Source organism: Vigna angularis, chromosome 4, assembly GCF_016808095.1.
Source record: "Vigna angularis cultivar LongXiaoDou No.4 chromosome 4, ASM1680809v1, whole genome shotgun sequence".
Lineage (NCBI taxonomy): Eukaryota > Viridiplantae > Streptophyta > Magnoliopsida > Fabales > Fabaceae > Vigna > Vigna angularis.
In genome coordinates, this window is record NC_068973.1 from 1101330 (window position 1) to 1115945 (window position 14616).

The 14616-nt window shown below is 30.9% G+C and overlaps 2 protein-coding genes across 3 annotated transcripts; both read right to left on the minus strand.

The window, feature by feature from the left end:
- LOC108321052 (uncharacterized) lies at positions 1–4277 on the minus strand. Its single transcript, XM_017552696.2, has 3 exons — positions 3850–4277; positions 3615–3720; positions 1–208 (listed from the first exon to the last, which is right to left on the minus strand). The coding sequence occupies exons 1-3, from the start codon at positions 4015–4017 to the stop codon at positions 126–128; spliced, it is 357 nt and encodes a 118-aa protein (XP_017408185.1). The 5' UTR covers positions 4018–4277; the 3' UTR covers positions 1–125.
- Positions 4278–5086: 809 nt separating this feature from the next.
- On the minus strand, positions 5087–10856 carry LOC108321154 (uncharacterized). Of its 2 annotated transcripts, XR_008248473.1 has the most exons (4): positions 10613–10856; positions 10379–10484; positions 9811–9880; positions 5087–5445 (listed from the first exon to the last, which is right to left on the minus strand). XR_008248473.1 is itself a non-coding variant. In XM_017552821.2 (3 exons), the coding sequence occupies exons 1-3, from the start codon at positions 10778–10780 to the stop codon at positions 5363–5365; spliced, it is 357 nt and encodes a 118-aa protein (XP_017408310.1). In that variant the 5' UTR covers positions 10781–10856; the 3' UTR covers positions 5087–5362. The 2 variants fall into 2 exon arrangements, 1 of the variants encoding a protein (XP_017408310.1); XM_017552821.2 differs by lacking the exon at positions 9811–9880.
- Positions 10857–14616: the final 3760 nt, after the last annotated feature.

Here is a 14616-nt window from a genome sequence, read left to right on the forward strand (position 1 = left end):
TACAAGAACAAGAATGTTCAACAAAGATTTTGCATGTCAGTGGACTTAATACAAGGAGGACTGCATGCAGCAGTACAATCACAATATAATTCCCATTTCTCAACATCTTTGCTACCACAATAAAGCTAGCCAGATTTGAAGAGTAAAACCGCTTTCTGATCCAAATAGAAATAAACAAAGTGGTTTGTTTCATGAGTCACATATGAGCCTGCAAAAAGGAAGACAAGTCCATGAATGCACTTTAATAGTAACTGTAACAAAAAGTACAACCAAGCTAAGAAAGAACAAGAAACTGTCTTCATTTTGCATTAATCTGAATTTCATTGAAAAAGAATAGTGTTCAATGGCATAACATGATTATTAAAAGGGAATGCATTTATGTGAACAAGGATCCTAATATTAATAAGCTTGAGCCAATGATATTCCTTTCTTTTGAGGGATAAGTATTTAGAGTCATGAATACATATGATTGTGGTTTTGTCTTTGAGGCCTTAAAATGGAAGGAGCTCTCAAGATTCTTCATAAGAAAAACTCTATCCAACCAAACTACATTGTTTATGCACACATTATTTACCATAATGTAACACCATTCTAGGGTTAAAACCTTAAAACATTTATCAAAAGGCATGGTTGCCAGTAGTCACAACACAGATAATGGATATGATACCAGACATAACATTTAAAACTTATAAAACCAGATATGAAAAAAATTGTATAAAAATTAACATAAAAACACAATTTTCAAATCAAAATAGTAAATCAATGTTCTAAAAGTTAACATGATCACTGTAAAATTCTATCACTAATCTAATAACAGTATTCCCATCCATATTGGCCTAAAAATAACAAATATATTGCACTATTCCCATCAATATTTGTATAATTTTTTTTAAAGAATGCAAAACGAAACTAGGAGAAGCCAAAGTGTTTATTAGGTGTCAACAACACAGGTATAGCTACAACTCTGAATGTTAGTGCTTCCTTCTATGAGTGTCTGGTGTCTAATGTTTCCGTGTGCAAGAATGTTACATTGTTCAGTTTGAAAAGTCAAAATCTAACTAACTGATTCTTCTTTAAGAACTTATTTTCACACAAAAAATCCGTACAGTTCTTTTTAATAATCACGTGATGTGAAGATAAGACAGAGAAGTTGGTATAAGTTAACTATATCATGCAGAGAGAGTGAACAAGTTATGGAGGAAGAATTGTAGACAACTTTTTGCTAATGGTATGAGTATAACTCTTCTTTTATTATGCTCATGGCCTGGATTATGTTTAATCATGCATCAGCACGAGTAGCAATTTAAGCTTGATTGAAATTTGATTTGTGAAAGGATTTGTTAACTGAATACAGGGGTCGGGAATGTTTATATATGGTTCAACACTTTGACACTCCCATGCAATGAAACAAATGTTCTCGATTAAAATTGTAATACTTAACAATAAACTACTTTAAAATGATGATGGAAGAACCACATTTTGAGACCATCTTACTGAAAAATTTAAAAATTCAGAATTAATTCTGCCTATGTTGTGCTGTAATGCAAATCATTACATAGCTAATCCTACATTTGGATAACAAGGGAGTTATGTTATGAAGTCAAATGTAAATGGAAAACAAAGAACTTGTTGAACTTGTATTAAAAGGACAGAAAATATGATCGTGTTAATTCAAGGTTTTACTTATAAATAATTCACAATATGGCTACAATTCCATAATCCCTACAACACAGTTTGAGTTACTTGGATCTACCATGCAGAGTGGCGATTAATGAAGTGATAGAGGAGGATATAAATCATAGATTCAAGATATATGAATAAAATGGAGGAATAAATCAGGTGCTCTTAGCAGTTTAAAGTAGTAACTCAAGATTGGATGAAAATTTCACCATCGAGTAGTAAGATCAACAGATAATGCTCTACGGCAACTAATGTTGGACAATGAGATACCATGAACATAAGCTAAGAATTATAGAGATGATAATTTTGTCATAGATAGATGAGCATAGTCATACAAAAACAGATAACACCAAGAATGGATGAATCAGAGAACAGGTATAGGCAGTGCCTGTTAAGGGAAAGAAGGTAGATTGATTTTTCGGTATTTTTGGTAGTTGGTTTGTCAGTTTAGTTTTAGCAATTGCAAATTTCCAATAGATTATATCATTTTATGAACAACCTTATCTCCAAAATGTTTGTTTTTGACAAGATAAAATGACATCATTTGATCAATAAAGCCAACCCAACCCAGCAGGAAATGGGTTTTGTTGTAAAAGAAATTCAAAACTAAACTCCTACTCATAAAATCCTAATAGCTGACCTCTGACATCAACATCACACCCAAATTTAAAATATTGAGCTAGTACCCCTATTGCGCAATGACTACAAGCGCATCGCAAAATTCAACAAGCATAGAACATTACAAAATCTATCTAATCAAATAAATAAAAAGACGAAAACTTTAAAATTCTACTCAACACATGTACCAGAAATTGATACGGAAGATTAAAACAAATGGAAAAGATAATCCGTGACAGAAAGAGCCCTTCATTCTGCTTAAAATTAATATCAACTAGTGACTCATCTAAAAATTCATAGACTTACTTAGAACCTTAAGATTTATCATGCTCATATATTAGCTACTTTACCAGATTACGAAGAGATACAATAGTTTCACTAACATGAACTTGAATAAAAATACTAATATGTGCAATCACACAACATAAATATTTAAGCAAAAACCTCAGATTATGGACAGAACGATACTTGAAAGATTAATAGCACTGAACTCGACAGATATTTAAGACTCAGAAACCATCAATTGTAACTACTATTTCGATCTTCAAAAGGTTCTTGTTAACAAGCAGCAGGCTTGCAGAATGGAGTGTTGACATTAAGATATCCATAGAAAATGAAAGACAGACAGATAATGAGGGGAATAAGATATAACAGTAATAGCCCAGCAATGTGATTCGCAGCAAAACAACTCATCCAGTGATGATTTAATCAATCCTGAATTCCTAATCTCCAACTAAATATAGCTTGAAAATTGTAGGACCCTCAATTTTCCTTAGCTCATTATCAGTTAGACCGTACATTTTCCCTCGGTAAGAATACAGAGCATCAGTGAAGAACATTTCATCTAACATGACAGGCCCAACATGAATCAAGTTCACGACACTAACATGAAATATCAGGGAGCATTTGTCCCCAGCAACGCACAGGGGAAAAAAATGTCTGTCACCACACACCACGGGTCCCCAGTACACAAGTAATTGTGACTCATCAACACAACGCAAATCACACCAACTAAACTAAACTAAACATACCATTCAGCTCACAATTTTCTGCTGGAGAATATAAAAAAGCAAGAAGCCTTTAAATCTTATTCCACGATCAGAGAATCATCCATATGCCACAACAACAACAAACCAAGGTTTCAGCATCAGTTCTAAATTCCTACCATAGCAAACACACAAGGACCAACTTACATAACCTTAGATCTACTCAATTTCCACCAGAGAAGAGTCACATAAACCACGAATCCGAGTATACCCAAGTACCAAAATCATTTATAACAAGTAATAATAATAAAAAGGTACAAAATGAATTACCAAAATTACGACCAACGATGCAATGCCAAGTGGGGCCATGCCTCTTATCGAACTCCTTCTTTATCTGCTCCGCAACATCTTTCTCCACATTGTACTTCTCAAAGGCCTGATTAATCCGCAAAAAGCCAGGGCTTTACGACACAACACAGCAAGCATAAACAAACCCACAAACAGAATCCAGAAGGGTGGACCATGCAACAAAGAAAAGGAAGAGAGGAAAGTCGTAAAAACTAACGGCGACGGCGATATCAACGGCCTCCTTCTGCATGTCGGGGATCATGTCGGCGCTCTTGATGATGACCTTCTTCGGGGGAACGGCCGGTGCCGGTAACGGTTTCCGGTCATCGGCGTTGAGCCTCGCCGTTGGAGGTCCGGCGAAGTTCTTTTTTACTTCTTCACTCATTTTCTTTTTTTGCAATTTCTCTCTCTCTCACTCTATCTATCTATTGTGTGTGATATGAAATTTTGATGATGAAGTTGGGTTTCCGGGAAGTGAAAGCGACGTGGGGGGGCTAAGCTGAGAAATGCAGAAGAAAGAAGAGAGTTGCAGTGGTAAGTGTAGAAACAGCAACACCACACCACACACACCAGAGAATGCTTCCGAGTTCAGCAAAAGGCCCACCATAAGCACTGTTTTGGAGAATATGTTGTTTCTATTATGGAATAAATAAACAAATAAATAAAATTGGTGTCTTTTGAATTTAAGAATTTTATTTTGACGAAAATAAAGTGGTGTTTTGAAGAATATGTAAAAGGATTGTGGAGCATATTTGGTGTGGTCTACTGGTGCGAATCCTTGCACGACAGAAATTAGGTGGACCAATGGCTGTGATTGATTGAATGATGTTTGAGAGGATGAACTTTGTTGTTCTGTCTTTTGGTACCCGTGCGCCCCATGCATGGCAAGGCAACACCATTTCATTAGAAATTTTGATAATGAGTTTGTTAGGTAATTGGTTTTTTAACTTAGTGTTACGCAATGATTTTGCAACTTGTTGGTTAGTGTTTTAAGGAAAATTCTTATTTTATGTTTCAATGTAAACTTTTACTTTCAATACAAAGATCTACCTTTTATCAGTTAAATATCAGTATATTTATTTTTATTGTTCGCCTAAATAACATCATTTGGTGAAAACTTTTACTAGTTACAATGTTATTACATTATTAAGAATTATATATTTCTTCAGGTATTATACCTGAAATGTGGTTATTAAGCATGCTTAAAAGACATATTTGGTTAACTATTGTTATTTCTAGGAATACTTTATAAATTTTCAGAAAGAAATAATTAAAATGTAAGTTACATAACATTATAAAATAACTTCATATTCCTGCAGAAATCTAACTTTCCCACCCTCTTATCGAAGCCATGTTTCAGTATAACTTTTCTGAGAATGAAAGAAGTCCAAAACTTTTTTTATAACCTTTTAAGAAATATGGGAATAAATATTCTTAATTAATATTCCCAAAAATGAAAAAAAAAAATAGTCCATGAAACAATATCTCCGAAAATATTATTACATGCATCAGAAATCATTTCTCTAATTAATATTTTCTTCTTAAAAATTTCCTGAGAAGAAAAGAACACTAATCTCAAAATGAAGTGATCCTTAAGTTCATATCCAAACCGAGAACTAGTTTACATGACATCAAATATACAAGCACAATGATACATGGAGGACTGAATACATCAGCATAATCACAAGACAAATCTCATTGCTGTCATCTTCTTTGCCACCACAATTGGACTATCCAGACTTAAAAAGTAAAACCGCTTTCTGATCCAAATAGAAATAAACAAAGTGGTTTGTTTCATGAGTCACGTAGGAGCCTGCAAAAAGGAAAAGAAGCCCAGGAAAGCACTTCAATAACAAACTGTGTTGTTCTAAACATACAACACTTACAAGAATACAACTAAGCTAGCAAGAAATAGCAATTTTGTCCTTATTTGCTTTAATTATCTGAATTTCATTGAAAATAATAAATAGTGTTGGGTACTGGATGGGGTAAGATTGTGCATCACGACAGTATTCAAAATTCTGGATCTCATCATCAAGAATATGATGTGTTGAAAAGAAAATGTAATAAAGTAGATCATAAATCATGTCAATACTCAGTTTTTCTAGCGCTAGTATCTGTGGTTTCAATAGCATGAGTTTCATTTTCTACTTGCTGTCTTGGCTGTCCAGATCCAGCCATCTTGTCAAACATAATCTCATAAACGAAACAAGCATCTTTAGACAATGACAAGAAAATAAAACATGCATTAAAATGTTCGACAAAAAAGTATGAGTACAAGCACAACTCAGTACATAGATATGAAATACCAAACACGAAAAATTTTAAAAATTACAAGATATGACATAAATTAGTATAAAATCACCATAAATAAAAAGGCAGTTTTTAAATCAAGAGGAAATCAATGTTTTAGGCTATGTTAGGATAAAAGTTGGAAACATGCTTTTGGGATTTCCAATGTCATTCCCAAATTCCAAGGTACAAAATGAAGAAGGAAAATTTAGTTACTTTGGAAGTAAAAGTACTTTTGAGCTCCCCCAACCGCATCCAAACATGCATAAATGTCAAATGCTGTGATTAATCTAATCATAGTGGCATTCTCATCTATATTGGCTTAAAAAATTTTAAAAATAAAAAAAAGAAACTGCAAATAGGATCATCTGTCCAAAAAGTGATTCTTGCTAGAGAAATTATGTGTATACAACTTCCCGAAATTTTGTAACAATGGGATAAGACAAGAGTATGGAGATAAGTGATGTGATGGAGAGATATAGAGTGAAAAAGTAATATTGTAGGAAATTGTTATAAGAATAGTAACTCTTCTATTCTGCTCATGGCTGAGACTATGTTTACGCGTATAATAGCATGAGTAGAAGTTTAAGCTTAATAAAAGCTAGGTATTATGAAAGGACCTGTTAGAGTAGGAAAGTATATAAATAATTCAACCCTTTGGGTACTCCTATGCAATGAAACACTGTTTTCTTCTTAAATTTAGTTCTTAACAATGTTTTATAAGCAATCTGAGAACAAAAATCAAATAACATGTTCTGAAATTTAAAATAAAAAAGAGAGCAGTAACAAGATGGAGTAGAACTTTTGAAAGAAAGACGGATGACAAAGGAAGATTAAAAAAAACAGGTACAAAAAGAGAAAATTAAAATAAAAACTCGGTATTCAAGGTTTTGGTTGTCAGAGCTAGGTCATTGCTGCAGTTCAGGTCGCTAGGCACAAAAATGCTGAAAGGGCACAACAGCTACCGGAAATGAAAATGCTCGGAGAGAATGGCAGTTGCCAGAGAGAATATAATACCACAGCGGATATTGTACACCCGAGAGAGAGACAAAGTGACAGAGCCAGGACCAATGTGTCTACGTAAAAGGTAATTTCCCAACAGCGAATTACTAATAAAATATGTCACAGAGGATGGTATGGCTTTGATAGCATATTGAAAGAATTGCTTGTAATTGTGTGTAGTGTACACACGAGTATTCTTATTTATAATGAAAGAGATACAATAATAAGAAACAAAATCAATAACTAATAATAAGAAATATCTGCCAAGATATTTCCTATTTGATGAAATAAAATCATATCATATTTTTCTATTTAATGTAATTAAATCATATATTTAACAAACTAGTTTTGTAATCAAATCATATCGTATCATTTTCCATATAAACACTCGTTATCACAAAATCGTAGTGGCTAACAATGAATCTGAACATTACATTCAAGTTTGAAACATTGAGCAAATGCAACTGCTTATATGGATGTTAGAAAATTTTCACAACCACATTGGATGATACTGAACATTACAAAGTCTTTCTAAGCAAATGTATGAAAAACTGAAAACTATAAAATTCTACTACCATACATGCTAGTCTAGGTCTGCAATTTAAATAGCATTTAGTTAATAGTAGAAATAATAGTTTCTTTCTATTGACAGAAAAGAGTACAACTGACTCCCTGGACTCCCACAACATGAATTTTGGTAGAAATCAAATTGAAACAAAAACAGTAATGAATATTTATATAAGGAGAACACTACCACATAAGGATGGCTTCCTCAGTACAGAGAATTTAAGACAAACATGAAGAAAATTGTTAAACAGTGATGGTATGGAGCACTGCTCCTTACAATATGAAGACTGAGTTTCTAGCTACGAGTGAAAAACTGCTAAGAGAGAACCAGTTGCTCTCCTAACCCCAAAACCATCCTTGAAACTTTTCAAGAATCTGTTCATACCCCCTCCATTTTGTTATTTTCCCCCCCAAATAACATATTTCTCTATCTCTTCTTAGCATGTTTACCACATCCTTCTCACATTGCCACCAGTCAATTGTCATTTGGATCCCACTACTCTTTCCCTCCTTATTTTCCACTTGTTTCTTTCACCTCATACACCTATAGGCCTATTTAGGCCATCAATACTAACCCTCTATAGATTGCACCTTGTCCTCAAGGTGAAAATCAGGGAAAAGCTTATCCAGAACACCGCTGTCTCCCATACATTCTCATGATCAACGAGTTCAATCCAGTTAACCAACACAGGTGTGGTTTCATTCATCAACCTATGCACTTGCACTATCTCTTCAGGAATCATCTGCAACTCCCACCACTCTACAAGGAATTTGGGACGTTGCCAACATGGCAAGTTAAGACAACTTACCCGTGCAGGCATGTCCAACTTGTATGCTTCTTGCCCAACCATCCTCTCCTTAACTTTCAAAAGGACTTGTACTTATAAGGTTGTGCCTTCAAATACACCATCTCTCTCCCCCCATGTCAAATTTGGCTTACCTTCTTTTCTTATCCACCAGCAACTTCATAGAATTCTGAGCCTTGCATAATTGTTCTTCAAATCTTCTAGGACTGCATATCTTTCTAAAAAAAAGGGAACCACTTGAAGTGTTGAAGTTCCAACCAGATGATACTAGACTATGGTGTGTGGGGGAGGGGGGATCCCTCCCATAAAGTGCCTTAAATGGAATCTATACCAAGAGATACAATGTGAGAACAATTTTAAACTAAAATTCCTCCTACATATAATCCACTCCACGGGTTTAGGATAGCCATTCACAAAAACATCTTAAATAAGACTCAATGATCCTGTCAGTGACCTACGTCTGCCCATCCATTGCTTTTGCCAGCCATCTTAAATAAGTACTTCTAGACACTCGTGATCGCCCATACCTATCCAAAGCAATGGAATTCACAAAACCATGAAGGTGAATGATCTCTGAAATGAATACATCAACCCCTTCTATCACTGAAAATGGATGATTCAAAGGAAGAAAACCTGCTGATTTAGTTAACTTGTACACAGCCACTTATATAGTATCTTTCCCTTTTTGTTAAGAGATGAATATCTCTCTTAAGCACATTTTCGATACTTCTATCTCAAGTAAGATATTTCATGAAAGACAGAGCACTTCATTCGCCTAGAATATTAATATCAACTAATATTTTTGTTAAAAGTTTAAAAAGCAGAATCAAAAAGAGATCAAGCCATATACCTACTCAAAACCCTAAAGCTTTATCATACATACAGGCTAACTACTTTGGCAAAACTATTTGTAAGTTTAATTAACTTGAATCATCATACAACACGATTGCATAACATATTGGACTGTGAATGATGCTTGAAAGATTAATTGCACTGGATAATATTTATGAATCAAGAAAAAGCATAAGTTGTAAATATTTCTTCAATCTAGAAATATGCTGTTAACAAACAGCAAGCTTGTTAGCCTGCTGACATTGAGATATTCAATGAAAATGAAAGACAAGCACGCACTGCAGGAAAGAAGTTATAATAGAAACAGTGCCTTCATTTGCAGCAAAACAACTCATCCCGTCATAACTTCTTCAAGCTTGAATTCCTAATTTCCAACTAGATACTACTAGAGAATCCCCGCACTCCCTAGAGTCATTAGCTCTTTTTAATCTAAGCGATAGACCACATATTTGCCCTCTGTACAAATGCAGGTGAATTCATCCCACGTGGCTGGCCCTCTCCATGCGTTAAGTTTGCATTTGAGTAGCAAATATAACTAGGGTCTGTTTGGACGTTCGTTTCCATAAGGTCTTTTAACAAAGAAAAAATAAAAAAATAACTTTATCCATAAGCTAAAATAAACCTACTTTTTTGGGAAAAAGAAGCTTGTCGAAACAGACCTGGTTATTATAAATTTTGAGGGACCAAAATCATAGGACACTAACTTGAAATATCAGGGAGCATTTGTCCCTGTGTCAAAATGCAAATAGTCAATGTTATATTCAACCATTTTCTCCTCCACTAACCACTAATTCAAGAAAAGACTTCTCAAACCAATAAAGGAAAACCCCATCCTCTACAGCTTATAGGCACAATCAAAGTGGAACAAATTATCTGTCAAAAAAGTACATAAGTCATGCTGACTCGTCAATACAGCACAAACCAACCAACTAATCTACATATTCATATACCAGTCCGCTAGATAATCGAGCTAAGAAGAAGGCTGCAAAATCTTATTCCATAACTAGAAAATCAACTATATGCACCCAAAAACAAAAACCTAGGTTTCAGCATCACTTCTAAATTTCAATCATGCAGAGAAGCAAACGAGGATTAACTTACACAGATCTACATCTACTCAATTTCTAGTAGAGAAGAATCACATAAACCACAAATCAAAGTATACCCGAGTACCAAAATCGTTGAATACAAATAATAACAATTAAAAAAAATAACAAAAGGAAATACCAAAATTACGACCAACGATGCAATGCCAAGTGGGGCCGTGCCTCTTATCGAACTCCTTCTTTACCTGCTCCGCAACATCTTTCTCTACATTGTACTTCTCAAAGGCCTGATTAATCAACAAAAAAGTCAAGCCTTTACGAAACAACACAGCAAGCACAAACAAACCCAGAAACAGAATCCAAAAGGCTGAACCATGCAACCAAGAAAATGAAAAAGAAAACTGTTAAAACTAACGGCAACAGCGATGTCAACCGCCTCCTTCTGCATGTCGGGAATCATGTCGGCGCTCTTGATGATGACCTTCTTCAGAGGGACGGCCGGTAACGGTGACGGTTTCCGGTCATCGGTGTTAGGCCTCACCGTTAGAGGTCCGGCAATGCTCTTTTTGGCTTCTTCACTCATTTTGTTTTTCTCTATCTCCGATTGAGCTCTGGTTAGCTTTTAGGGGAAGTGACGGAATTAGGTGGTGTGAATTTTGAAACCGTATCAGAATAATGTATATTTTTAAGCCTAAAAATTAATTTTAAAATGAAACTTTTTAAAAATTAATAACATTATTTAAAAAAAACTATAATAATATTAACGTGTTTCATTACCTTAAGTAATTATTTTTTTAAATATTATTGATAAATAGAATTATATATTTAAGAGACTTAAAGGGGGGTTTTATTAAAGTGACTCTCAGATGTTCCATACTTGTTAAAAAGGATTCTGTGTCCATTGTTTTATTATTTTACATTACAAAAATAAAATTTAGATTTTAAAAATAAAAAACAGACATTTCTCAGAATCATCTTTAAATCCTAAAAAATATGCAATGACTTATAAAACAAAATTTAACACTTTCTCTTCTTATTTTTTTCTTTTAACAAAATGAGGAAACTTATATGCCTTTTTTCATTTTTTTGACAGATATATATCTTCGAATAAATAAAGTAAAATTGGTTCTTGTGAATTTAAGAATTTTATTTCAAAAAATAATATATATATATATATATATATATATATATATATATATATATATATATATATATATAATAGTGGGATTTTGATAAATATGTTAATTTAATTGTGAAGAGCACCTGTGAGAATCTTGCAGGAAACAAATTAAGTATTGTGATAGATTAATGTTTTTAAAATTGGTTTGGTAGTTGAAATGGTGAAGATATTGATTCAATGTTTAATAGTTTAAATGCTTGTAATTAAGTACTTTAACCTTAAACTTAATTGACAATACATGGAAAAAAAAAAGTAGAAGTTATTAAAAATCAATTATTTTTTAAAACTTATCCGTTTATATAAAGAAATTTGCGCTTGTAATTTGCGTTTAGAAGGTTGATTCAGAGTTATTCCTTAAAAATTTAAAAGAATTCTTTCAAAAGTAACACGAGATAAATAAAGAACCAAATATACATATGAATGAAGATATTTTAAATATTAAGTTCTTTAGTTTTAAATTTAATAAACATTATATGGACTTTAAAGAACTTTTATTTTTTAAATTTGATAAATATTGATTTGCATGGGAGTTAATTAGTTGTGAAACTTGTTAATAGTCAATATGATTGTTGTTTGATATATATTTTCTATAAACTGATATTTGATTTTAGAGAAAAAAATTATAAGCATACTGATAATTAAAATATTTTTTTTCATGTGATTCAAATTTCGATATAAATATAATTCTTCTATAATGTTTCGGTATAAATGTGATTCAAATTTCGATATATATTACTTAAAATTTGAATTCATGAAACATTAATCTTTATTTGCTTGTAGGTAAATAGTAACTAAATTTGAGCAATTCTCTAAGAAAAGAAAATATAATAAGTACTTAAATAAATAAATAAGAGGAAACATAAGAATAGAATAATAATTTTATATTGTTTTATGAAATCTTTGTTGAATTTGTGTATTTATTTCATTTTTTAGTTAGAAACTTTTAATCAACATTATTTTTATTAATTGATCAGATTACCTATTAAATGAATTAGAAGATGTGCAAATCAATCTTAATATATAATATAATATATTTAGTAATTTTTACAAGAATTTTTAGACTTTTTTTAATTAAACTTTAAGTTTTAAGTAAAAAAATTTATTCTTACATTTAACTTGCTAATGAAAGGTAACAAAATTTCCTTTGTTCAAGAATTCCTGGTGATTATTACATTTTCTCCATCTTTCATTTTTTTTCCTTATTTTTTTTAGTGAAAATTATAGGAAACAATTATTCTTCTTATTCATATTAAGAGTCCGTGAAGATAAAGAAAAAAAAATAGTAAAAAAGCAATCCTTAGTGAAAAGAAAATCGAGTAAATCCACATCACACCCAACTTAGTTAAAAAAAAGGAAAAGAGTAAATCCACTTAGCACCCAATTTAGTTACAAAATATTTTGTTTGAAAACAAATCTAAACATCTAATTTATCATGTCTTTGATTTCTACATCAAACCGATAAATAATGTAAATTAATTACTTTAAATGACCTAAGTAAATTTACTTTTTCACTAATGGCAAAGTAATTCAATGCATCTATTATTCTATTAATAGTAATAATGACAATACTAATAATAATTTATTATTATTATTGTTATTATCAACCATTTTAAATATTTTATTGTCATAAGATTACAATGGAAGCTTTTTATTATAATAAGCATATCATATATTATATTAACATTTTTTAATTAAATAAAAAATAATTGAAAAAATAGAGTAAAATTAATTAAGATATAAAACAAAAATATTTAACATAAAAATAAAATAAAATTATATGTAAAATATCTTAATCTTCAGCAGGAAAAAACTTTAAATTTATGAGTTTAAATACTAAGTATTCTAAATATATATTCTTTAAATTTTCATCAATTTGATATATTTGTTATAGTATTAACGACATTATTTTTGAAAAATACTTTTTGAAGGGTGATTGCATTAATATTTGGAATAATAATTGATTTTATGATATTACATATTTAAATTGATTAGAATTTTTATAAGATTACGCTTATTGTTAATTTGATTTGGACTAATACTTAATTGAATTTTTCTTCTTTTGTTGTCTTCTTTAATGGTTAATGAGATGATTATATGTGTAATTGGACTTTGAATGTATTGGCACGCTTTATAAAAAAAACTACAAAATGTTTTACTCTTTTGGCATAGAAAGTGTGGATGGAGAAAAATTGATTTGGTTAGAAGAAGTGTCACTAACTAAAACTTTGGTTTTTTAAAAATTAATGTATGATCTTTTACCTATTGATTTAGATGTTAAAAAAGTAATTGATTTTATGCTTTGTGTGTTATTTGTGTGGTAATAATGTTTAATTTTTCTCTCATTTGTTTTTTCATTGTTTTATCGATAAATTTGAAGAAAGTTTTTTAGGGTTTGCATATTTTTTATTTTGATTTAATTGTTCGGTTTATGAAATGTTCTTTTAATTATTTGCTTAAAGTGACTGTTATTATTATAGTTATTTGGATAATGATTTAGAAGATAAGAAATTATAGTGAATTTTAGGATCCAATTAAATATCTTTTTATTTTCTTCAATCTAAGAATTCAGTGCATATTATTGAGAATAAATCTAAGAAGTATATAAATAATAACTTTTGATTTTTTTGGTGCTATAAAGTTTTTCAATATTCAAACTAGAGAGGATAAGGTATTTTCATTTATAGATATAGTATGACAAGTTTAATTTACTAATTGGTTTAAGGTAAATACTGTGTAATCAGAAATTGTCCTAATTTGGTTTCATGTTTTAATATTTTTAGAAGAAGTGAAAATGAATATGTTGGTAATTTTTTAACTTTTTTAAGAAAACAAACTTCTACTTGTAAGAGTTTATAAATGTCATTTATATTTTATACTTTAAGCATGTTTTGGTTGAAATTGAATTCTTCTTTAATTTATTATGTTTTCGGACAAAAATAGTTTCTTAAAATCTTCGAAAAAACTTGCCTGTATCTATATTTCGTTCAAAGTTTTTCATGAAAAAAAAGTAATATACTAATAAGTTATCTAATTTAATTTTTATTTATAAATTATAATATAAATGATTTAATAATTTACTTCTATATATTTATTTATATATTTTTATAATAGATATAATTTGTTTATCTCTTATTAATGAATTTGTGTTCTTAATTTGTGTGATTTTCCCTATTTTATATTTTTTTCATAAATTTGTATATAATAATAAATAATTGATAAATAAAATGTCTTGAACCTAA